Raw genomic sequence first — 23,489 nt, forward strand, 5'->3', positions numbered from 1 at the left:
ATTGCTTTGTTTCAGCCTTCAAACTCTATGCTCATCTTACTGGGTTCTCGCTTTAGATTCCTAAATTGTTGTCTGTAGGTTGTGGGCGGCACGGTGGCACAGCGGTTAGCACTGCTGCCTCACAGCACCTGAGACCCGGGTTCAGTTCCCGACTCAGGCGACTGTGTGGAGTTTGTACGTTCTCCCCGTGTCTGCGTGGGTTTCCTCCGGTGCTCCGGTTTCCTCCCACAGTCCAAAGATGTGCAGGTCAGGTGAATTGGCCATGCTAAATTGCCCGTAGTGTTAGGTAAGGGGTAAATGTAGGGGTATGGGTGGGTTGCGCTTCGGCGGGTCGGTGTGGACTTGTTGGGCCAAAGGGCCTGTTTCCACATTGTAATGTAATGTAAAAAAAAATGTAAAATGTAATCTAGGTTTCTGGCACTAGTTCATACGCACTTTAAATGGCTTTTTTCACCTCATCATACTGACAAGATACCTCTAAAACCGATGCAAATACCTCACCAACTCTACCTGTCAGCTTTGTTTCGATCAACAATACTCCCATAGTCACCAGCTATTTCATTTGTTCCTACAATTTCTTGAATGAAAAGGCTTCTACACCCTTCTCATTAAACTTAAGTAATTCTTGAAGATATTTAAATAGATCCTCACCGAGCCTCTGAGTACGACAGGACTGCTCTCCTTCACTGTCTCATCACTACTCCTACCTTTCATCTCTACCTCCACCATTTTAAATTGACTTTGAGTTTTCAGTTCCAAACGCCAAAATTCAAAAACTCTCTTTCTCCCTTTCTTCTGTTTTTAATCATTATTTAAACTGTTTCATTTCCTTTTCTCTTTCTTTTAATTTAGCCTCTCTTTTTACCTTCTTATTGCCTCTAATTCAAGTTACTCCATTTGGAACTTAATTTTAGCCATTTGTGACAATCATAAGTGTCGAGTTGCTGGTGCAATTTCCTCCCCTTTTCACACAGACAATGACAGCCTCAACTCCAGCTTGGCTGCCAATTCCAAAAGCTTTGCTTTGCTGACTTCCTGTAAAATTCCCAAAATTACTTCTTCCAGTTCTTAGTGACTCAAAGAGCCATTACTACACAAGGTATGCCATAGTTAAACCAACCGAATTTAATACCTGAACAGAGAACACCAATGCTCACCAATCAATGTCTCGGAGTCCAATAAACCGAAACCCAACTTGGAGGTAGAGATTTTGATTCTGACAAGAGCCCCCAGTTTGTTGTGGACCAGACCAAGCCTCCTCAAAAGGTAGCCTAGATCTCAATTTTTTCTTAGTTTTAAAGGCAAATGTAAAACGTTGTGTTCTGGATATGATTTGATTGCTCAAACTACCACGCTTGAAGCAAAATACATTTTATTCTTACACCATTGTTAAAATACAAACAATAGAAACAAGCATTGTAAATAACTGCTCTATTAGAACATTTAACAACTTGATAGATTATTTAACTACTAAACAGAAACTGTTCCAATATAGTTACATCCCATAAACACATACTTAGCAAAGGCCAATTCAGTAAAATAGATTGTCTTACATGTGTGAGATGTTGTGTTTTAGGTTACCCTTACTAACTCACTCACCAGCTCACTATATTCATTAATACTGGGTTCTAGATCATTAATTCATAACCCTTTACTAACCTGTTATTTACGATAAATGGTTTCATTGATGATATTTTACTATCAAAAGATGTACCAAATCTAAAACAACCAAAACAACCTTTTCAAATCCATTATTGCATTTTCACACCTTATCAGCTTTTGCTACACACAGTGATTACCTCTGAATAAGTGTAGCACACAGAACAATAGCTTCCCCATCAAGTCTCCATGAACATTACAGTATTAATCAGCCCTTGCCAACCATCTCCTGGATCTGAATAGGTTCACTAATTAGTAAGTATCTGTTAATGGGCCATTATCCCTTTAAGAAACTGACAAAACAGTGTTTGCATGAAATTGCATGAATGAATGAAACTCATACTGGCAAATAGTAAATAAATCTCACAACCCAGTTGCAGTAAACAGTTTAATATCCTTCATTCTTTTATTAAGTACAGGTACAATTTCTAACTTATTTGGAGCATATAAGCCTAGTATTTTTTATTAACATTTACTAACTTAATAGATAAAAGGATTTAGACCTCCTAATTAGGAGACAAGCACTCTTAATCCCATCAGGCTCATTCCTGATGAAGGGCTCCCGCCTGAAATGTCAATTCTCCTGCTCCTCGGATGCTGCCTGACCTGCCTTGCTTTTCCAGCAACACACTCTCAACTCTTAATCCCAACAGAAGTAGCAGCATTTAGCACATTTTAACTCATCTCCTGACTCCCAATCCAAAGCCCTTCAAACCTTTGAGTACTATAGTTAAAAATGTAATATCACATCTCTGCCATTTGCTCAATATTCAAAATTAACTAGTGCACCTTCTCAAACTGCCTCCAATGTCTACACATCTTTGTAAGATAACAAGAACAAAACCGTTCACATTATTTCAGGAATTGTTTAAGTCATGCCTATATAGATTTAGTAAAGCATCCATGTTTTGGTCACAGAGAATTCTGAAGAAACTCAATAGGTCTGGTAACATCTGTTGAAAGAAAAATTGATTTAAAACTTCAAAAGCCTTTCCTTCAGGACTATTTTCAACCACAATGTTTTTTATATCAACAATGCATGCAAAGCTATGTTCCACATTCCAATGTTCATTGGGCAGATTGTATTTATTGTACCTCTGAGACTTACTGCCATCTTGGTTCATATATGAAGTATATCAGCTCACTGCAGTCATAATGATTTCACTCAGCACTCTATAAATATTAAGTGAAAATGAGGACTGCAGATACTGCAATCCTCATTTTCGCGAAGGGCTTTTGCCCGAAACGTCGATTTTCCTGCTCCTTGGATGCTGCCTGACCTGCTGTGCTTTTCCAGCACCACTCTAATCTTGATCTCCAGAATCTGCAGCCCTCATTTTCACATACTCTATAAATATTGCTGGCTTCTTTCTCATCCCTTAAACCTAGAATAAAAAGAGAGAAACAAGCAGATTGCATGCATGTATGCAGATAAGAGAAAACTATTTGTGCCACAGTGATCCTGATTCGTGAAATCAAAATTGTGGGCATTAAATTAAAATTTCACAGGAGATCAAAACAGCAGTACAGGTTGTTCTGCTATAACGCGTGTTTCATTAATGTGAATTTGCTATAGCACGACTGATGAACAGGGGCCACTGTTTCTAAAGTGTAAACTTTTAAAACGTGTGTTGACTGTAACATGATTACAACGCTAACACTTTAAGCACGGTTTCCAAAGCACAATTCTTCTATAACGAGGTTGCACAAGAATGCATTGTAGAACTACCTCTAGTCTATTGGCTCTGTGTCATACAGGTGGTCAAATTTTGTGTATTTGTGTATATTCACAGTGACTCAAATAAAACATTTAAATTTGCCTAATTATTTAGTTATTGCTTCAGGGAAGGACCATAGGCAAGAAGTAGAAAAATAACCAACATTGACAATATATTGTACTAAATAAATTAGTCTTTACCAAATGATTTGTTTAGGTGAAGGGCCAGAATTTGCTGTAGTAAGACATTCATAGCATGACCTATTAGTTAAAATTGTTCATACAAATTTAAGGTCAAAATATTTTGTCCAATATCACTGGATGCGTGAGCCATTAATAACACAGTGAACAGGATAGTGTACGTCCTTAATCAATGGGATTTAATAAAGGAAGACCAGAAAACAGTAAATTATAGTTAATGAATTATATTCAACTCAGACATAGTGAAATGAATTAAGATCCACAATGAAAAGAAAAGTATTAAGATAAAGGAGGCAAAAGGAAAAAAATGTAAATTTAGTTGTTCACTTACCCGGCCAGAAGGTTGATTAGCAGTTATTATGCTGATCAAATTATTAAAATAAAACTCATGCTATTAATTACCGGTCTTAGTTTTTCATATTGAGTTGAATGGAAAATTAGTGGTCAAAAGCACTAAATACACAAGTATGTTAAGTCTTTGTAAAGCTAATGATGGAACAGCACAAACCAGCCAAATATCTGTACTAATTTGCAATTCATGCTATCTCTTCTTTGCCACAAGTTGTTTGGTGGTTTGCACATTAACCATTACATGTTATTCTGCAAATATACATATTTGTTATATATTCCGCGAATTTCAGTCCAGTTCTTCAAAAGTCCAGATCTTGTCTGTATGAAAGATGTAACTATCTGGTAAACATGTCTATCCTAATCTAAAAGGATGCTACTACTGTAGCATTATAAATGACTGCCACATTTCCATTTGAGCCTGCTCCTTATACAAAACATTTAAAACTCTTATCTAATTCAAAGGACAGCACCTTTTTAATTGACTGTTAATAATTACATCCCTACTTATAGTGAATTTCTCATCTCATTGCATCAGTCTCTGATTTCAATTCTCTTCCAGGGCATTACACTCCTCTTAATTATTTACTTTCCAAATTGCTATACTGTTTTGTTTCATACCTTTATCCCCTCCATTCTCTGGCTGCTCTCTTTATTATTCCAAACACAAATCTCTTCACTACTCATTTTGATTCTGACTATAATTTGCATAACAACAGTCTCCTGTCTTTGAAGAAGAGTTAAGCAAAGGTAAATTATTTTCCATATTATAATATTTAAATTTTCAAACACTGACGTTTGAGTTCACCTAATCATTAGCTTTCAATGTGTCCACTGTTCTCTTTGATTACTTCTAACATTGTTAAGTGGTACAATGAAAAAAGAACTGCCATATTTATATCAAAGGAATATCAGCTATTGTATGACTTATTCTAAAAGGTACATGACTTTTCACGATCAGTCTCTCATTGATCATAAGCATTTATGTTGAAAGTGATTTATCAATCAACTGTTGGCTAGCCAGCCAGGAAGTCTTTCAAATTAACAAACTGATTTCTGAAACAAAAATTGCAAAGTTAACAAAAACAAATTACTAAATCTATGCAATTTTTTACTGCAAAATCTTCAATACACTTGATGAAATCGACCAGTGCAGTAACTGACCCAAACCAAAATGGACTTTCATGTAACAGTTAAAAAAATTTAATGAAAATCCTTGCTCCAAATTTTGTCCAAAAAGTTAACAGCTTTTAAGAGCAAAAACAGCAAAGTCTTCTCTTAATTTTGCAAAAAGCCAGTTGACATTTATCAGATTAGTAGAAAAGGTAGAAGAGATAGATGCACAAAATTCCAAAGGATTTTGTTTAAAAATGTTAATAATGAGCAAGGAAAAATATATTTTGATGTTTTAAAAAAAAAGTTCACATTACAGAAGAGGAGGTTTTGGAGGTCTTAGAGAATATAATGGTGAATAAATCTGTGGAACCTGATCTAATATGTCCCAAAACATTGTGGGAAGTGAGAGAGGACATTGCAAGATCCCTTACAGAAATACTTGCATAATCTATAACTATGGGTGACATGCCTGATGATTGGATGGTAGCTAATGTTGTATCTTTGTTTAAGAAAGATTGTAAGGAGAAACCAGGAAACTATAGACCTGAGTGTCTGACTTCAGTTGTGGGTAAATTGTTGGAGGTGATCTTAAATAATAGAATTTATGGACATTTAGAGAGGCAGAAATTGATTAGAGATAATCAGCATTGCTTTGTGCGAGAAAAATTGTTTCTCACAAACTTGATTGAGTTTTTTGAGAAAGTTGTCAAAAAGATTAATGAGGGCAGAACAGTAGACCTTGTTTACAATGGACTTTAGTAAAGCATTCAACAAATTTTTGCACGGTAGACTACTTAGTAAAGTTAGGTCACATGGAATTCAGGGTGACCTTGCCAATTGGACATATAATTGGCTTAACAACAGGAGACAGAGTGGTGGTGCAGAGTTGTTTTTTTGGACTGGCGGCCTGACACCAGAATTGGTGGCATAGTAGACAATAAAGCAGGTTTTCTAAGATTACAAAGGAATCTTGATTAAATAGGTCAATGGGTGAAAAATGGCAGATGGAGTTCTATCTGGATAAATGCAAGGTATTACATTTTCAATCAACAAATAGGCAGGGCTTATACAATTAATGGTGGGGCCTTAGGTAGTGTTGTAGAACAGAGGGACCGAGGGGTTTCGTTACATAATCCTTTGAAGAGTGCATCACATACAGACAGTGTGTTAAAAGGGCGTTTGGCTCACTTTCCTTCATTGTTCAGTCCCTTTGAGTATAGGAGTTGGGAAGTCATATTGAAGTTTTTTAGATTAGATTACATTATAGCATGGAAACAGGCCCTTCGGCCCAACAAGTCCACACCGACCCGCCGAAGCGCAACCCACCTATACCCCTACATTTACCCCTTCACCTAACACTATGGGCAATTTAGCATGGCCAATTCACCTGACCTGCACATCTTTGGACTGTGGGAAGAAACCGGAGCACCCGGAGGAAACCCACGCAGACACGGGGAGAATGTGCAAACTCCACACAGTCAGTCGCCTGAGGCCGGAATTGAACCCGGGTCTCAGGCGCTGTGAGGCAGCAGTGCTAACCACTGTGCCACCGTGCCGCCCAGAAGTTGTATAAGGCATTGTGAACTGTCTTCTGGAATACTGCGTCTAGTTTGGGTCACCCAATTATAGGAAGGATACTATTAAACTGGAGAGGGTTCAGAAGAGATTTACAAGGATGTTGCCAGGTATGTTGAGTTATAAAGAAAGCCTAGATAGACTGAGAGTTTTTTTCACTGGAGCATAAGAGATTGAGGGGCAACCTTGTAGAAGTTTATAAAATCATGAGTGTTATAGATAGAGTTAATGGTAGTTGTCTTTTCCCTAGGTTGGAGAATTTCAAGACTCGGGGGCACATTTTTAAGGTGAGAGGAGAGAGATTTAAAGAAGACATGAGGGGCAAAATTTTTAAAGCATAGTGAGTAGTTCTCATGTGAAATAAACTTCCTGAGGAAGTGATGGATGTGGGTATAATTACAACATTTAAAAGACTTTTGGATAAATACGTGAATTGGAAAGGTTTGGAGGGATATGAGCAAGGAGCAGGCAGGTGGGACTAGTTTAGCTCAGGATTATGTTCAGCATGGACTGGTTGAACTGAAGGTTCTGTTTCTACGCTGTATAACTCTATAACTCGAGGAGACAAAGGTGAGTTTAAATATGGGAGATAATTAAAGATTGAACAATGTGTTGAAGGAATTGGGAACATCAACAATCATTGATTTTCTGAACCATGAGGTTATAAGAAACTTGCAGTTTTCATAAATTTATAACACTATCTTAAAAATAAAATCAATACTTAATTTGGTCATCTTGATACAAGACTGTGGACTGTTTTGATTTTAAGACTTGCGTGCTATTTTGTGTGTTACAAAGTATACTTTCAGTTTTAAGGAGGAAAAATTGGAAGAGATCAGTGGAAGAAATCATGATCAATCTTACCCATTCATAGCAATGCAGGCAGCACACAAATTTCATGCTTCTGTTAGTTTAAACAATAGTGACATATAGTCCAGCACTGATCATGCCCTTGAAAGGTTCAAGCCTCAACAGATGCCAAACTTGATAAGAGGGTTAAAGCAAGTCTGCACCTTTTCAAAATACACCAATGATTGCCAGCACTGTCCCCTCCCAAGGGTTATGGTATGCAACTGTGCTGGTTAGTCACCAAAGCTTCCAACTGGGGGAGACCTTGCTCTGTAACAGAAAAGAAAGTGTGTCAATAAGGGTAGAGTGATATGTTAGATGATTTGCTAGTCATGGTTAAATAGCTGTCATCGTTTGCAAAGGAAAGTGCATTCTAGCTGCAGCAGGTGCTGGAACTGTTTCAAGAAGAATCTCTGGGTCGGAAAGGGAATGGAAATTGTGTAACAGACCTTAGAACCTCTCCAAATTTCTCAGATGCAGGACACAGGTCTTTGTTCAGAACTTCAAAAGCCCATGAGATAGATATTACAAAGGAAATGGGAGTAAATAATTGTCATGGTCAATGTCAGTACTCTAACCCTGAGGACCTGAATGTGGTATCACAAAATGATCAATAACATCATGTGAATGATCAAGGTCAGTGAATGCATTTGCACAAACCGCATCCTCAAAATGAACTACTAGCCCTTTATACACTCTATTCATGATCATCCTTCATATAGATATCTCTCAACCGGCAAACGATGACAGCTATTTAACCATGACCCGCAAATCACCTACATATCACTCTACCCTTATTGACACACTTTCTTTTCTGTTACAGAGCAAGGTCTCCCCCAGTTGGAAGCATTGGTGACTAACCAGCACAGTTGCATGCTATAACCCTTGGGAGGTGACAGTGCTGGCAATCATTGGTGTATTTTGTGACAATACTATGGCTTTGAAAGCTGTATTTTGAAGACAGGTTGACACAAAGGTGCTAAGGGCCTGTTCCAAGCCAATAAACAGCTTGTGAGATCTTCCTTGTATTTAAAAAGTTGGAACAATAAAAGCAGCATTAAGGGGTGGGATCAAGCTCCCACAGAACCAGGATTTTAATTTAACTTTCAGTAGTTGCTGGGGTCTTGAAGCTAGAGGTGGAAACTGTTATTTTTCTCTATGTTACAGGTAAAAGTTTGGGTTCTCTTCCTGCCGATAGAATTGCATATGATACATTCTAGCTTACTGAATTTGCCTTTGTTTATGGGACGTTACTATATTGCTCTTTATTAGTTAAATAATCTATTAATCAAGATGCACATTGGCACCCAAAGAGTCAACTACATTGGTGTGGTCTGGGTTCTCATGTAAATCAGACAAGGGAAGAAAGGACATTAGCGAACCAGATAGGTTCTTACAACAATCAAATGTGATTTCATTTTAAATGAATTCAATTTTTCCCATCTGCCGTGATGGGAGTCAACCTTGTGTCCTTGCAGTTGGGTTACTAGTCAAGCAACATTACCATTAAGCTGCTGTCGCTTGTAGTATAACTAGTGAATCTTCAATCGTGTCAGAACAGACTGTTTAGAATAAGCACAAATTTTAATAAATGAACCTCTATCACTGAACTTCAAATACTTAGCATTTTCTTGGTAATTATAAATTGAATCCAATAATATTGCTTTTAGCTGAAGCTAGGTTTAAACCCTGCAACCCACACACATAGCATTTACCTCAAACCAATCAATGCAATCCATTGCATTATTGTTCTTTTCCAATGGCATTTGCCATCCATCTACTTTCACTGTCTCTCTAAGAATTGCACAACTAGCTGTAATTAATTTTTCCCGATTATTACACCATCCTTACATGGAAATAAATTGCCATTCCTACAATGCCATTGTCAAAAGTCCAAAATACTTACATCCTTAACAGCACTGTGAATGCAGCTACAACATATGGGTTGCAATATTTTAAGAAAGTGATTCACCTTCACTTTCTCAAGAGCAGTTAGGGCTGAGAAAAAAATGGGGCCTTGCCACTGATACTCACATATCTAAATGATAAAATAAGTTGATTATAATAAGCCTTTAGGACTACTGTAGAAGTCAATGATGTCATATGCTTGGACACCATTTACATATTTTAAAAATTATGAACTTTCACAAACTAATGCTTTTCTTTAAACACAGCTGATGTTCTATGATATCTCCCTTTGCAGCAGGCTGTACTCTTAAAAATGATGGCATTATAATATCTTGTAATAAATAACAGCTTGACTATCCACAAACCTAAGCATGTGCAAAAGGCAAAAAAGAAATCAGAAGGACCACTGAATTCCTCATTACTCATTTTGTTATGATTAAGCATCATAACCCTTGTGTTCTCTATCAAACAACAGCTACATAGTCTACTGGGAGAGATAACATAGATTTTAAAAGTCAATGGATCAATTCGTGGAATGAGAAATAACTCTGGAAACTCCTCTTTCATCCCAAGAACAATCAAGAATGAGTTCTAGGAGAAAGTAATGACCAGCCAACATCCAACCTACATTTTAAATGCATCAATATAAGTCTTGTCCAAGCACATAAACAACAACCACAATTACACAACAACCATAGCTGCAAAGTTGGCCCATTCATTAATGATTCAGCATATAGTATGAACAGTACTAGCTCTGTTATTTCTGCCAATGTTGTGATTAAAAAAAAACAGAAAAAAGTGAGGTGAAAATTGCACAGCTCAATGTAAATGTTTAGATTGGATTTTATGTGATATTTAACATGTCATAACCTAGAAATGCTTCAACAACAGTAACCTTTACATACACGTAATAGCTTCTATACATAGGGATAAAGAATCTTGAAACAATTTAATGTTAAATTATAAAAAAAAACTGGCCATTAATGTAATACCAAAATCCAGTACCTTTTCAAAAAAAAAGGAAAATAAAGAATCAAATTTTATATTTTGCCTGCTGCAAATGAAGATTAACTTTTGCCTTTGCGACAATCAACAGTGTATCAACAGGCTTCATGACTGACATTGAAGAAAGCTGCCCACAAAAATCAACCAATCTCTCAGGCGAAGGCTTTTTCATTCCTGATAAGAGTTTAAAATTGTTCCAAATCATGGGATTTCTAGGTGTCCAGCAATAGTAATGTCAGCAAGAAAGCCTGCAAACAACTAGAATAATGCATTCTCATCAACAGCAAACTACAAAGTTAAAAACAAGGGTACTCTCAACTTTTAATAACAATTTTCTGATTGATTAAAAAATAAATAACTATGATTAGGTTAGGATAGATTAAAGAATTATGCACAACATTTTTTTTTAAAAGTACTAATGTTTTTAAATTATAGTGGAGAAATTTTACATCCTGTAAATATAAAGTTTGCATTTTAGGGCCTGAGTGATTTGCAGTAACCATAAGCAAATGCACTGTTAAATTCCAAAATTACAGCTCATTCAATAATTTTTGAATTTTGTCCAGTTTTATTTGGACAATTGAGACTAACAATGCAAAAGTGAAAATTTTCAGTAATTCATTGATCGCTTAGGAACTGCCCTTTGGAATGACCTCAATAGTGCAACTTTCTGAAGAAGTATAGAATCATTCAAACTAACTATTGTAGTTCTACTTTATAGTACACATGAGTGGACTCAACTCTGTAGTTTGTGTAGTGGTGTAATGATGGCAAAGCTGGCATTTCACCATCGTTACTACTACAAAATCTGGGCCTTAATCCTTAGCACTTCCATTTTTACATGTCTACTATGTCAGTATTCGCATTAAACCAAGCTTACAACTGATGATAAAAACAATTCAGTGGCAAAAATTGCATACATATTCATTGCTATTCACATGCAAATTTTAAGCTTTTTCTAAGTTTAAGTTTTCATTTCTCTGTGGTATCATCCAACAGAGTCTGGAGTGTGCTTTTATGATCTAACTTTCCATAATAAAAGACACAATAGCTGTTGTCTCAAGTCTTCCATGTTTGATAAATAACAAATTACAGGACATAGGAATTTAGAATGGACAATTTAGCCCTTTGAGTCTGTCTGCCATTTGTTAAGACCACGATTGACCTTCTTGTGGCCTCAACCCCCCCCCCCCCCCCCCCCCCCCTTCCCTGTCTACCCTGTCTGCACTTCCCTCTGCCTCAGGAATGCAACCAACATAATCAAAGACCCCTCCCAGCCAGTTATATTCTTGTCCACCCTCAACAGTCAGAAGATATAAAATCTTGAAAACACAGACAAACAGATTTAAAAATGCTTCTTCCCCGCTGTCATCAGACTTTTGAATGGACCTCTCGATGTTGTGGGTTACAGAAGGACATAGATAAGATGCAGAGCTGGGCTGAGAAGTGGCAAATGGAGTTTAATGCGGAAAAGTGTGAGGTAGTTCATTTCAGAAGTTGTAACAGGAATGCAAAGTACTGGGCTAATGGTAAAATTCTTTGCAGTATAGATAAACAGGAGATCTCAGTGTCCAGGTGCATAAATCCCTGAAAATTGCGATCTAGGTTGATAGAGTTGTTAAGAAGACATATGGTGTGTTGGCGTTTATTGGTAGGGGAATTGGGTTTCGGAGCCATGAGGTCATGCTTCAGCTGTACAAGATACAGGTAAGGCCGCGCCTGGAGTACCTTTTACAGTTCTGGTCACCGCATTATAGGAAGGATGTGGAAGCTTTGGAAAGGGTTCAGAGGAGATTTACTAAGATGTTGCCTGGTATGGAAGGAAGGTCTTACGAGGAAAGACTGAGGGAACTGAGGCTGTTTTCGTTGGAAAGAAGTATGTTGAGAGGTGACTTAATCGAGACGTATAAGATAATCAGAGGCTTAGATAAGGTGGACAGTCAGAGCCATTTTCCTTAGATGGTGAAGGCTAACACGAGGGGTCTTAGATTTAAATTGGGGGGGAGATAGATTTAGAACAGATATTAGGATTAGATTCTTTACACAGTGAGTAGTAGGGGCATGGAATGGCCTGCTTGCAACAGTAGAAGACTCGCTGACATTAGGGGCTATAAATGGGCACTGGACATACGTATGGATAGTAATGGAACTGTATACGTTAGATGGGCATCAGATTAATTTCACAGGTTGGCACAACATCGAGGGCTAAAGGGCCTGTACTGCACTGTAACTTTCTATGTTCTGTGTTAATGTCGACATCTTTCTCTGCACCTTCTCTCCAGCTACAACACTGCATTCAGCACTGTGTTCTGCTACCCTGATGCACTTTGTATCGTATGATCTACTTGTTAAGCATTCAAAACAACTTTTCGCTGCATCTCGAAACAGTTGACAATAATAAATCAAACTCAAACTCTCTTGTCTGTTGCTGAAAAAGGAAAGATTTTCTCCAAGACTTTTCTCCTGCGCACATCGGGACAATTTGTAAGAATAGCAATTTAAAAATGGAAAATCAAAGTTGAAGGAGGTGGAAAAATGCAGGATGTAGAAGAAGCCTGAATTGGAACAAAAAGGAAATATTGGAATGTTGCAAGGCTACAGGAGGTTACAAAGATAGGAAGGGAAAATGTGATGAGGGATTTGAAGACTTTTTTTTGAAAAGGCATGCTGGCAACGTTCTGCATTTTTTTTCCCCACAAGCTTTCAGTGATTATTTTAAATTGAAACAAACTTGATTAATAATTCCCAAGCAGAAAACACTAAGTGATCATGACACCTTTGATAAATACAATGGGTGAATGGTTTATTTCTCTACTATGCTTTGGCCCACTCATCTCAGGCAAGAAATGCCAAAAATGATCTGGGAGTGACAATATTCGCTGTTGATGGAAATTCTTTTTATAGCTTATGTAAATAGGAAACAAAATATGGAAGCTGAATTGTTCATTTGCAAATTAAGACCAATTATAGATAATTTCACAGTCCATTCTCCGAAATAACTCTCCAGTTAGTGCCCTTTCCAGTTCTTTACTCTCAGCTTCCTAAAATTTGTTATCATACTTTTATCCACTTCCCTTTGAAAGACACAAATGTTCTGCTTCCAATGTTGTCTCTAGCAAGGAATTTCACATTCTAACAATGGAGTTTAAATAAAATCTTGTAACCACTCTTTTTAATCTTTGGTAACAATTCAAATTCATACCTTTACTTGTTATCAACTCACCAAGTAATAAAAATAGCTTTACTCTCCTTACCCTCTGAAAGACCGCAATCATTCTGAAACTCTCTACCAGACCACATCCCCAATCTCTTCTAATACTTGTAAAATTCTGAAACCAGGGTCTTAAATATAAAGAAAGGAAATTATGAAAAAATGAGCGACAAGCTGACTATGGTGGATTGGGAAAATACTCTACAAAGTTTGACATTAGACAGGCAATGGCTAGTATTCAAAGAATAGTCTATAACAGATATACATTCCTCTAAGACATAAACACCCAAAGAGAACGGTACATCAACCATGGTTGACAAAAAGATTGTATTCAAAGGGACTAGCTTGCAAAGAAACCTCGAAAATTGGCAAGTACGAAAACTGAGAGCAATTCAAAACCAAGCAAAGGGCAACAAAGAAACTGATTTACAAAGGAAGACAGAATGAATACAACTATTAAGGGAAATAATATGAATTATTACAGCATCCATAAGTACGTGAAAAGTAAAATATTAGCAAAGATAAATGGCATATTACAGGTGGGCAAAGGAGAATTTATGGTGGAACAGGAGAATGGTGGTGAAATTAAAAATTCAATGTGCATCTGTCTTCAGGATAGAAGATACAGAAAATCTCCCAGAAATAGTAGGTGACCGAATGTCTTGCGAAGCTGAGAAACTAATCGAAATGAGTGTTAGCAAAGAGTTAGCAGTTCAAAAATGGACCACTGGACCAGATATGCTACAGTCGAGAATATTGAAGGATGGCATCAGACACAATGGATGAATTGGTGGTTGCCTTTTAAAATTTGATAGATTCAGTGTATTAGAAAGTAACAAACATAACCTTACCACTCAAGACATGAACAGAAATGGAGAATTACAATTCTGTTACTTTGACATCAGTTGAAGGGAATACGCAGAACCTACTGGAAAGAATCAGGTATTGCATAGTTAGAAAACAATAGTAAGATAGGGCTTAGTGAACATGTATTTCTAAAGGGAAATCATTTTGACAAAATTGTTGGAATTTTTTGAGGATATTACTTGTAGAATTCAGAAGGGAGAACCAGTGGACATAGTGTATTATGGATTTCAAAAGGCTTTTGAAAATGTTAGATCATAAGATGTGTTGTTGAACAAAGAGACCTTGGAGTGCAGGTTCATAGCTCCTTGAAAGTAGAGTCGCATGTAGATAGGATAGTGAAGAAGGCATTTGGAATGCTTTCTTTTATTGGTCAGTGTATTGAATACAAGAGTTGATAGGTCATGTTGCAGCTGTACAGGACATTGGTTAGGCCACTGTTGGAATATTGCATGCAATTCTGGTCTCCTTCCTATCGGAAAGATGTTGCGAAATTTGAAAGCGTTCAGAAAAGATTTACAAGGATGTTGCCAGGATTGGAGGATTTGAGCTAATGGGAGAGGCTGAACAGGCTGGAGCTGTTTTCCCTGGAGCATCAGAGGCTGAGGGGTGACCTTATAGAGGTTTACAAAATTATGTGGAGCATGGATAGGGTAAATAGGCAAAGTATTTTCCTTGGGGTCGGGGAGTCCAGAACTAGAGGGCAAAGGTTCAGGGTGAGAGGGAAAAGATATAAAAGAGACCTACAGGGCAACTTTTTCACACAGAGGGTGGTACATGTATAGACTGAGCTGCCAGAGGATGTGGTGGAGGCTGCTGCTACAATTGCAACATTTAAGAGGCATTTGGATGGGTATATGAATAGGAAGGGTTTGGAGGGAAATGGGCTGGGTGCTGGCAGGTGGGACTAGATTGGGTTGGGATATCTGGTCGGCATGAACGGGTTGGGCCGAAGGGTCTGCTTCCATGCTGTACATCTCTATGACTCTAAAAGTGGGACATTCAACCCATCAAGGCCGCTCTGCCATTCAAGTAGATGACAGCTGATCTGATAATCCTTAATTCCACTTTCCTGACTGCTCCCCAAACCCTTGATTCCTTTATTGAATAAAAATATGACTATCTCAACCTTGAAAATACTTAACAACCCAGCCTCAACAGCACTCAACAGCAATTCCAAATTCTCTAACCTTTGAGAGAAGAAATTCCTCCTCGTCTTTGACTGAAATATGCAATGCTGAGATTATGACCTCTGGTCCTAGACTCCTGAAAGGGAGAAACATCCTTTCCACATCTATCTTTCAAGTACCCTTAGAATCTTGTATGTTTGAATAAGTTCACCTTTCATTCTTCTAAACTCCAATAAATACAGGCCCAACTTACTCAATATCTCCGCAGGAAAACAGTCCCTCCATACCCAGGATCAACCTAGCGAACCTTTCCTTAACTGCCTCAATACAAGTATGTATGTCTTTACATATGGGGATCAAAACTGTTCACAGCTGCAGTCTGACAGGTGCATCGTAAAACTTTAGCAAGACCTCTCTATTTGCATACTCAATTTCATTAGTCTTAAAGACCAAAAGAAATAGGAACAGAAATAGACTGCTCGCTCCTTTGAATTTGCTCCGCTATTAATGGATAATCAATTACCCTTTGTATCTACTTTCATGTCCTTTCCCTGTAAACCTTGACTCCCCTACTGATCAAGAATCCATCTATATTTCAACTTTAAATATTCTCAAGGACTCTGCCTCCACATCAATCGATGGCAAAGATTGTCTTGTAAGTACAGATTGAGGGGAATGGGTCAAAGAAAGAGTTATAAAGAAAGAAGGGTAACCTCACTGAACCGGGCATAACAGAATCATAGAATTCCTACAGTGCAGAAAGAGGCCATTCGGCACATCCAGTCTGCACCGACCTTCTGAAGAGCATCCCACCTCCATAACACCACATTTACCATAGCTAATCCATTTAGCCTGCACATCATTGAACATTACGGGACAACTTAGCTGGACAATCCTCTTAACCTGCACACCATTGGACTGTGTAAGGAAACGGGAGCAGCCAGTGGAAACCTACACAGAATGTGCAAACTCCAGACACAAAGACAGTCACTCAAGGCAATCAAATCCAGGTCACTGTGTTAATTATTGTGCTACCGTGCCACCAGCTGAATGGCAGAGAAAGTTCCATGGGCTGAATGGCCTACTCCTATTCTTATTTTCCTAGCTCCAGTTTTTCTAGTCTCTCCTCATACTAAACCTTTTTATCCTCAGACTCATCTTAGCGATTTTCTTTACACTCTCCCCATTTTTGTAAAATCCTGTCTGAAGGACTGTGTTAGAAGTGGATACTACATTCTCACTATGGCCTGACCAGGAACCTGTTTAAGTGCATATTATCTTTGCTAATCTTTGTTACTCAATAGCCCAACTGATGAAACCAGATTATCTTTGTTACTCAATAGCCCAACTGATGAAACCAGATTCATCAATTTTAAAAGATGCATATCCCAAAGTTTTGCTGCTTTTACAGTTTTCCCATTCAGTATATATTCTCCCCTTGCTCTTCCACTTAAGATGCATCACTCCAGTTCCTCCACATTAAACTTCTAGTGACACCAATCTGTATTTTGATCTATCAAGTTCTTTCAAAAGTTTTTTTTATCAAAATTACTCTGTCGGTTTGCAGTTTACCAAGCAACCTGTTTTACAAATTCTGATAATCTCCCAATGTGTGAACATAATACTTGCTCAGGTAGACATTTGATAGTTTAGAACCTTAGTATTGCTGAAAAAAGACATCCCCTTAACAGGACAATTCATAAGACCACCAATTAAGAGGAATATCAACATTTATATTTGTGAGAAGAGACTAACAATTGGTTGGCAAGTGAACTCTGAATGGTAAAGGTGCTGAAATGGAGAATGCAGCAATAACAGCATTGCCTTTCAGCTTTTGCTACAAGCAAAGTACTAATTGTTACCAAATAGCCCATGCTTGCTAAACAGCATCCAACTTCAGATGTGACTGTAATTGGGCAACATTTGCTGGGTAATCCTATATGTGCAAAGAATTACACTGACAACTAATTTAGGATTGTTAGTTGGGTTAACAGTGTGGTGCACTTGCACGGTCTTGAAGCTATACATATTAGTAGAGCAAAGAACATGCACATACACGGTGTCTGCTTCAACTTAACAAAATAGGTAATAGCAACTTGCTGGCTCATTTCTCAAGGTGATACCTTGAGAAATCAAAGTCAACCTGCCTGGTTTAAAATCTAAACAATCTGAAGTAGAAACAAGGAGGGAAATATTTAACTTAAGAACAATCTTCAATAAATGTTGAGAAAAAATTATATGCTTTAGATTATGAAAAAGCATTTGATACTGTTTAACAAAAAATGTCAACAGATGTTACTGACATGAGGCATAGAAACTAACAATATATTTATTCAAAGTCTATATTTGGCCAATATAGCAAGCAGTGGATAAGAAATTGAACAAGCAGACAAATCTCAAGTGAAGAGAAAAGTACGAGGCTGAGTACTGTCACAAAACCATTCAGTCTACACACATAAGTATCCAGAGAGCTAGATGTACTTCCAGGTGTAAATACTGGAGACAAGAACATAACAAACTTGCAGGATACTGACAACACAGCACGACTTTAAGAATCAGAAGAGGTCATACAAAATACTATTGATCAGGTAAAACCTATAGGTTTAGCATATGTATTGAGTAGGGTCACCTAAAAGACAAAATCAAAAGTGATCAGAAGACATACATTAGAAATTACTGAAATGGACTGTGTCAAACTGGAACAAGTAGATAGATTTGCTTGTTTAGAACACATGATATGATAACAGAAGGTAATGGATGTGACACAAAAATTAGGAGGATAGAGATAGCCAGGAAAAATGTTGTGAAGATGAAGCATAATTTTTTAAAAATTGCTAGTTGATCAGTGCTGAAGAGCTACAGTTCTTTTCTAGAAAGGCATGTGGAAGCAGCAAAAAGAGTGGTTGGCCTAGGGGTAATTGGATGATGGTTGACGCAGACTTAGTTGTATACAAGCGGCAGTGGATGGGTGCAGATGGGCAAGACAGACAAAGTGTATAATAGCAGCAGATCTCATGGCAGGAAAAGCTACAAGCAGCAAAGTGAATTAATTAAAATTGCAAAATAAAATTAGAAACAGATGCATTACCAAAACTTCAAGTAAACTTTTATGACTTTGTTGGGAAAAAATATTGGTTAAAATACATGCTTAATTCTGCAGAGTACCTTAAATGTACTAACGTTGAAGATAAAGAACAGAACAATTGACGAAAATATCATTTCAGATATTTTAATAAAACGTTTATCCAATGTTTCATTCAACACAAGCTCAAAGTATTTCATTATTCATTGCAGTGACTGATACTTACACTGACAACTACTACGGACTCAGCACTAATGAAATGCCACAAGAATGTCTTCAAAGTCACTGGCATTCCTAAGTAATAGAAGGAATCTCAGAAGGTAATCCCCAAAATACCAACTAGAAATCCTCAAATCCCAGGTTATATCACTACAATTTGATTTATTTTGTCCTTGTTTTTAAAAACAAACCCTAATTAACTTAAATAGAGTTGTATTAAAGGGCAAACAACTTGTAATTTTAAAAGGAAAGTGGGCAGGATTAAACAATGCAATCCTAAAATTTGAGAAAATCTTGGGATTTCATGGAAGAAACATAATTTCACAAATGCAGTCACTGTAAACTCAACATTTTGTCTGGGAAATTTAAAGAGTTGCTTCAGAAAAATACAATAAGAAAAATGAAACATACATATATCATTTTAACTATTTTTTATGCCAACACAAATCTTTTTTAAAACAGTGTGACTGGCTTTCTTCCCACAATATAACCTGGGAGAACATAGTAATTTCAAGGCTGAAAGCAAACCTTACCGTCCTAAGTGATATAGGATAACCTTACATAGACACACACAGTCTCCTCCCCCATAATACATACAATGAGTCTCTCCCTTAGTGCCACACACATACTGTAATCAGCTCCACATCACCTGCATGCACTGTAGTTAATGCCTCTCTGCCTCTGCCATACACACATGTTAATGTCACATTTTGGTGACAACTGGCAAACCTGAACATAATTTATTGATTGTTACATCTGATGTAAGTAATTTGCTCTCCATATGATGTTATGTCCATAGTCTATTTAGAAAACACTTATGTTTCAAGTTTTTTACACAACCAATGGAATGCAACCATCTTTAACATTTCATAAATCCTTGCATTCCTCCATTCATGTGATTGTTAACAAGGCACAACAGTCTGCAACAGTCACCAAATATATCACGTGAGAAAAAGAGTACAGATGGCATCAGTGCACTCCAACACCTTCATTGCTCTCCCCTATCACTGCAGCACAGGAAGTTTACCATCAGTAACAGTGACAGAAACTGTCAATGCTGCAGGATGGCCGGGGGTAGGCATCCTGCACACCTCTCCAACATACCATGCTTCGGGGGACAATTCTGTTATGCTGTGAAGACCCTGTACTCTATACTCTACCATGTGCTTCACAAGCAGTATGACAGTGAATGGTTCGCCGTTTGTTGCTTTCAGGCTCAGTGTTAATGTGCCACTGAGACCTCCAACATCAGGCTCTTGTTTCCAAGTATCCACCATTAATCCCACAGACTTCACACTTCATCAGGTCATCATCCAAACCATATACATGCACTTACAACTGCCTACCTACCTCCATGCCCCAAACCCGAGCACCCCTAACTTTTATGAACGGAGGCGACTAGAAACCCATGGGCCACCACCCTGGTCAACAACATGAACCTGCGAGCAACTTCAACTGGCTAAAATCCTCACTGGTGCAGACACTTCCCCAGTTGTGATAGTCTTCTTTCCCAGACTGGCCCCTATGGAGACAAAAGACTGACTGCAGCATAAGGCACGGTCACTCTGTGCAACACCACACCAACTAAACAGTTGATCACAGCTGATACCGGATATGGGACGCTGCCCTTGGCTAACCATGCTGGGCCCCGCTATTGAACTATGGACTTTGATATTCTCCCAAGATCTTCAGATTTATCTGACTGCTTGCCATAAATGGCAAGTGTTTGACATGAACGCTGAGGCCATGTGGTGCAGTGCTAGTCTGATTTGGCAAACTGATGTACAAGTAGATGTACACAGCCTTGACTGAGGGATGCTGCTGAACACAACCATCTGCCTGGCTGCCTGACTGTGCCAAACTTTACTCAAATAGCTTGGGCAGATTCTTTCTAGGGAGCAGCAGGAAATTCCCAATTGGTGTTGTTCACTGCTTGTTAAACAACTTCTTAACAGCCCAACTCTCCAAAACAAGATATGACAAGGGAATGCCACGTTTGCCAACAGCATGACAGTAGGCAACAGGTGAATGCACATTGAGAAAGTGAGGGAACAGTTCTGGAAGACAGGCTTTCCTGTGCCTTCTCATGAGTTCCTTCCCCTATGCAAAACCCATAACTGATGGAGCCATACACTGCTGGTTGCCAGTGTGTGCTCCTAGTCAGGTTTGTCCTTGCAGAGTACAGTGCCAGTACATTGAAGGGTGCTAGGATGGTGAAGCCTTCCTGAAAGTGGAGTGTTAACATTAATAGTAAAGAGCACATGCAGCTGGTGGTGGTGGATTGTGTCTTGCTCTCTAGTTTGCCCATGACCAAAAAAGATCTCCTGCAGTAAGCAATGAGATGCTTACCATTGAGTTTTCCCAGCAGCTAGTTTGTGTGGCACGTATGATAAGATGAGGAGAAAGTGAGGTCTGCAGATGCTGGAGATCAGAGCTGAAAATGTGTTGCTGGAAAAGCGCAGCAGGTCAGGCAGCATCCAGAGAACAGGAGAATCGACGTTTCGGGCAGGGCTTATGCCCGAAACGTCGATTCTCCTGCTCCCTGGATGCTGCCTGACCTGCTGCGCTTTTCCAGCAACACATTTTCAGCACGTATGATAAGATCACAACCCTTGGAGGATTGGACTGTCAGCAAGTAATAAAGAGCACCAATTGGAAATTTGTTGCTACCTAGACAGATTTGCCCTATGCCATTTCAGCAAAGCAGGAAAGTTGCAAAAAGATAATCTCAAAATAAACATGAGACTGAGTTTGTGGATGCAAAATATTGTAACTGACACAGTTGGAAACCACGGAGGTAACATCTCACTAGAAGGCCTAATCATTTCAAGTGGAAATTCTTGAGAGAAGTCTGAATTTACACCATTGTCTCCAGAAAAAGAGATGTCAGTCTGCATAACTGATCCAGAAGATAACACTAGAGTCCACAACTCGTGTAGAAAATGATTTCAGCTGCAACCCTGGATTTAGGCAATTATGCGATGCAAACAGGTATTTTAATAGAAGGGCATATTATAAGTTATATATTATAAACTTTTATTGTGAATTTTTGCATCTATTGTTAGATTAAGGTTTCTTTACAATAAACTGGTTCTTTATTTGTTTATTTAGGGAACCTAGCTACTTTATTTCTAATACTAATTATATACAGTTTAGCATATAATTGTTTACATCATCTTTCTTTGAAATTCAAACTTTGTTGTGGCCTGTGCAGGATGGAGACGAGAGAAGGAATGGGACCATCCTTCTCACTTAGGTTGTAACAAACATCAAAAATAATTCTGCATTTGGGATATGGAGAAAACTGCAGAAATTAAAAACAAAATACACCAGTACAGGTTTTCCACAATTGAAGGAAAAGCACCTACAGAAAGTCAAGGTGACATTCCAAGGAAGAGGTCACATCATTTTCAATTCAAACATAATTGACCAGCTTTGATGTAAGTGGTGCTGTTCATAATCATCACAGGTTCTTTAAATTTGGGCAATTAGAAAACTAATAGCTGCTGGAATATATGTTATAATTATATTACATAAAGAAAATCATACCATGTTTGCAGTAGCTTTTCTCTTCCATTTTCAATTCATTTAAAACATAATCAATATGTTAAGCCCCCAAGCAGTCAATTGTAAATTATAAATAAGCAGACCTCTAGTAAATAAGTTATAGAATGAAGACAAGTTTGCTTTCTATTATCACTGTTAATCTGCTGCAGTAAATATAAAGACAGAGATCTAGTTCATGGTGATCTCAGGAGCATCAGACTTTATTTCAAACACGGATATTGCTGCAGTCAACAGGCTCTATCAAATACCATCTGGGACTGAATTAAAACTATTTCCAAACGCCACAACTTATGGCAGATCTGACAGTAACTCGAAGGAATTCCTTTTCCAACAATTTACTTGCAAACTTCAAAGCACTTTTATGAATCTAACAAATTGAATTATTCAATGGTCTGATATTTGGTTTGGAGATGGGGATCAATATATAAATAGTGGAATTCACACTACATTTTTAAGAAGTTTTCAGATTTAAATTTTAAAGCAATGAGCAGCTTCTTTATATAAAAACATCTTTTAATGTCTATAGACAGGTGCCAATAACAATCAAATTATTAAAGCAACAAACTTACCTAGCCATTCCCAGACTTGAAAAGCTAGCAGGAACTATCAACACATCAACCCTGGAGAAAGGGTGAGTGCCCAGCACACAATGAGCTGCTGAAAGGCACTGAGCCACGAGTGGGAGTAGAACTTCTTGGCTCCTTAATTTCAGGTATTCAGGTGCAAAGACACGGTAAGGAATACAGTTCTGGGCTTGAGCAATAAAATTTTGAAACCGGCATGGATAAGCTGGATGACCACAGAATAGCAGGGAAACACTAGTTATAAAAAAACAAAAAGAACACATTAAAAAAATCAAAAATGGGATGAATAATATCACTGCTGTATAACAGTTTAAAATGTTTTAAACGTGAAGCAATTTGATATTCGATTTTGTCAAAATTACTATTGCAAAAGTGTGCAGAATAGATCTTGCCACTATCTCCAAATTATATGCAATCAATTAAACAAATTGCAGCATTTTCAGGTCTATAACTT

General features: G+C 37.8%; 1 protein-coding gene across 5 annotated transcripts in view; it reads right to left on the minus strand.

Moving 5' to 3' along the window:
• aopep (aminopeptidase O (putative)) overlaps positions 1–23,489 on the minus strand; it is a 376,099-nt gene that overhangs the window by 271,194 nt on the left and 81,416 nt on the right. For all 5 annotated transcript variants that reach the window (XM_043713335.2, XM_087997399.1, XM_087997406.1 and 2 more), the window contains exon 5: positions 23,021–23,269. In XM_043713335.2, coding sequence (XP_043569270.2) covers positions 23,021–23,269 — 249 coding nt within the window. The remainder of the gene's footprint in view (positions 1–23,020; positions 23,270–23,489) is intronic.

This window comes from Chiloscyllium plagiosum, unplaced genomic scaffold, assembly GCF_037043375.1.
Source record: "Chiloscyllium plagiosum isolate Xiang-an unplaced genomic scaffold, Cpla_swu_hap1 HiC_scaffold_2, whole genome shotgun sequence".
Taxonomy (NCBI): Eukaryota; Metazoa; Chordata; class Chondrichthyes; order Orectolobiformes; family Hemiscylliidae; genus Chiloscyllium; species Chiloscyllium plagiosum.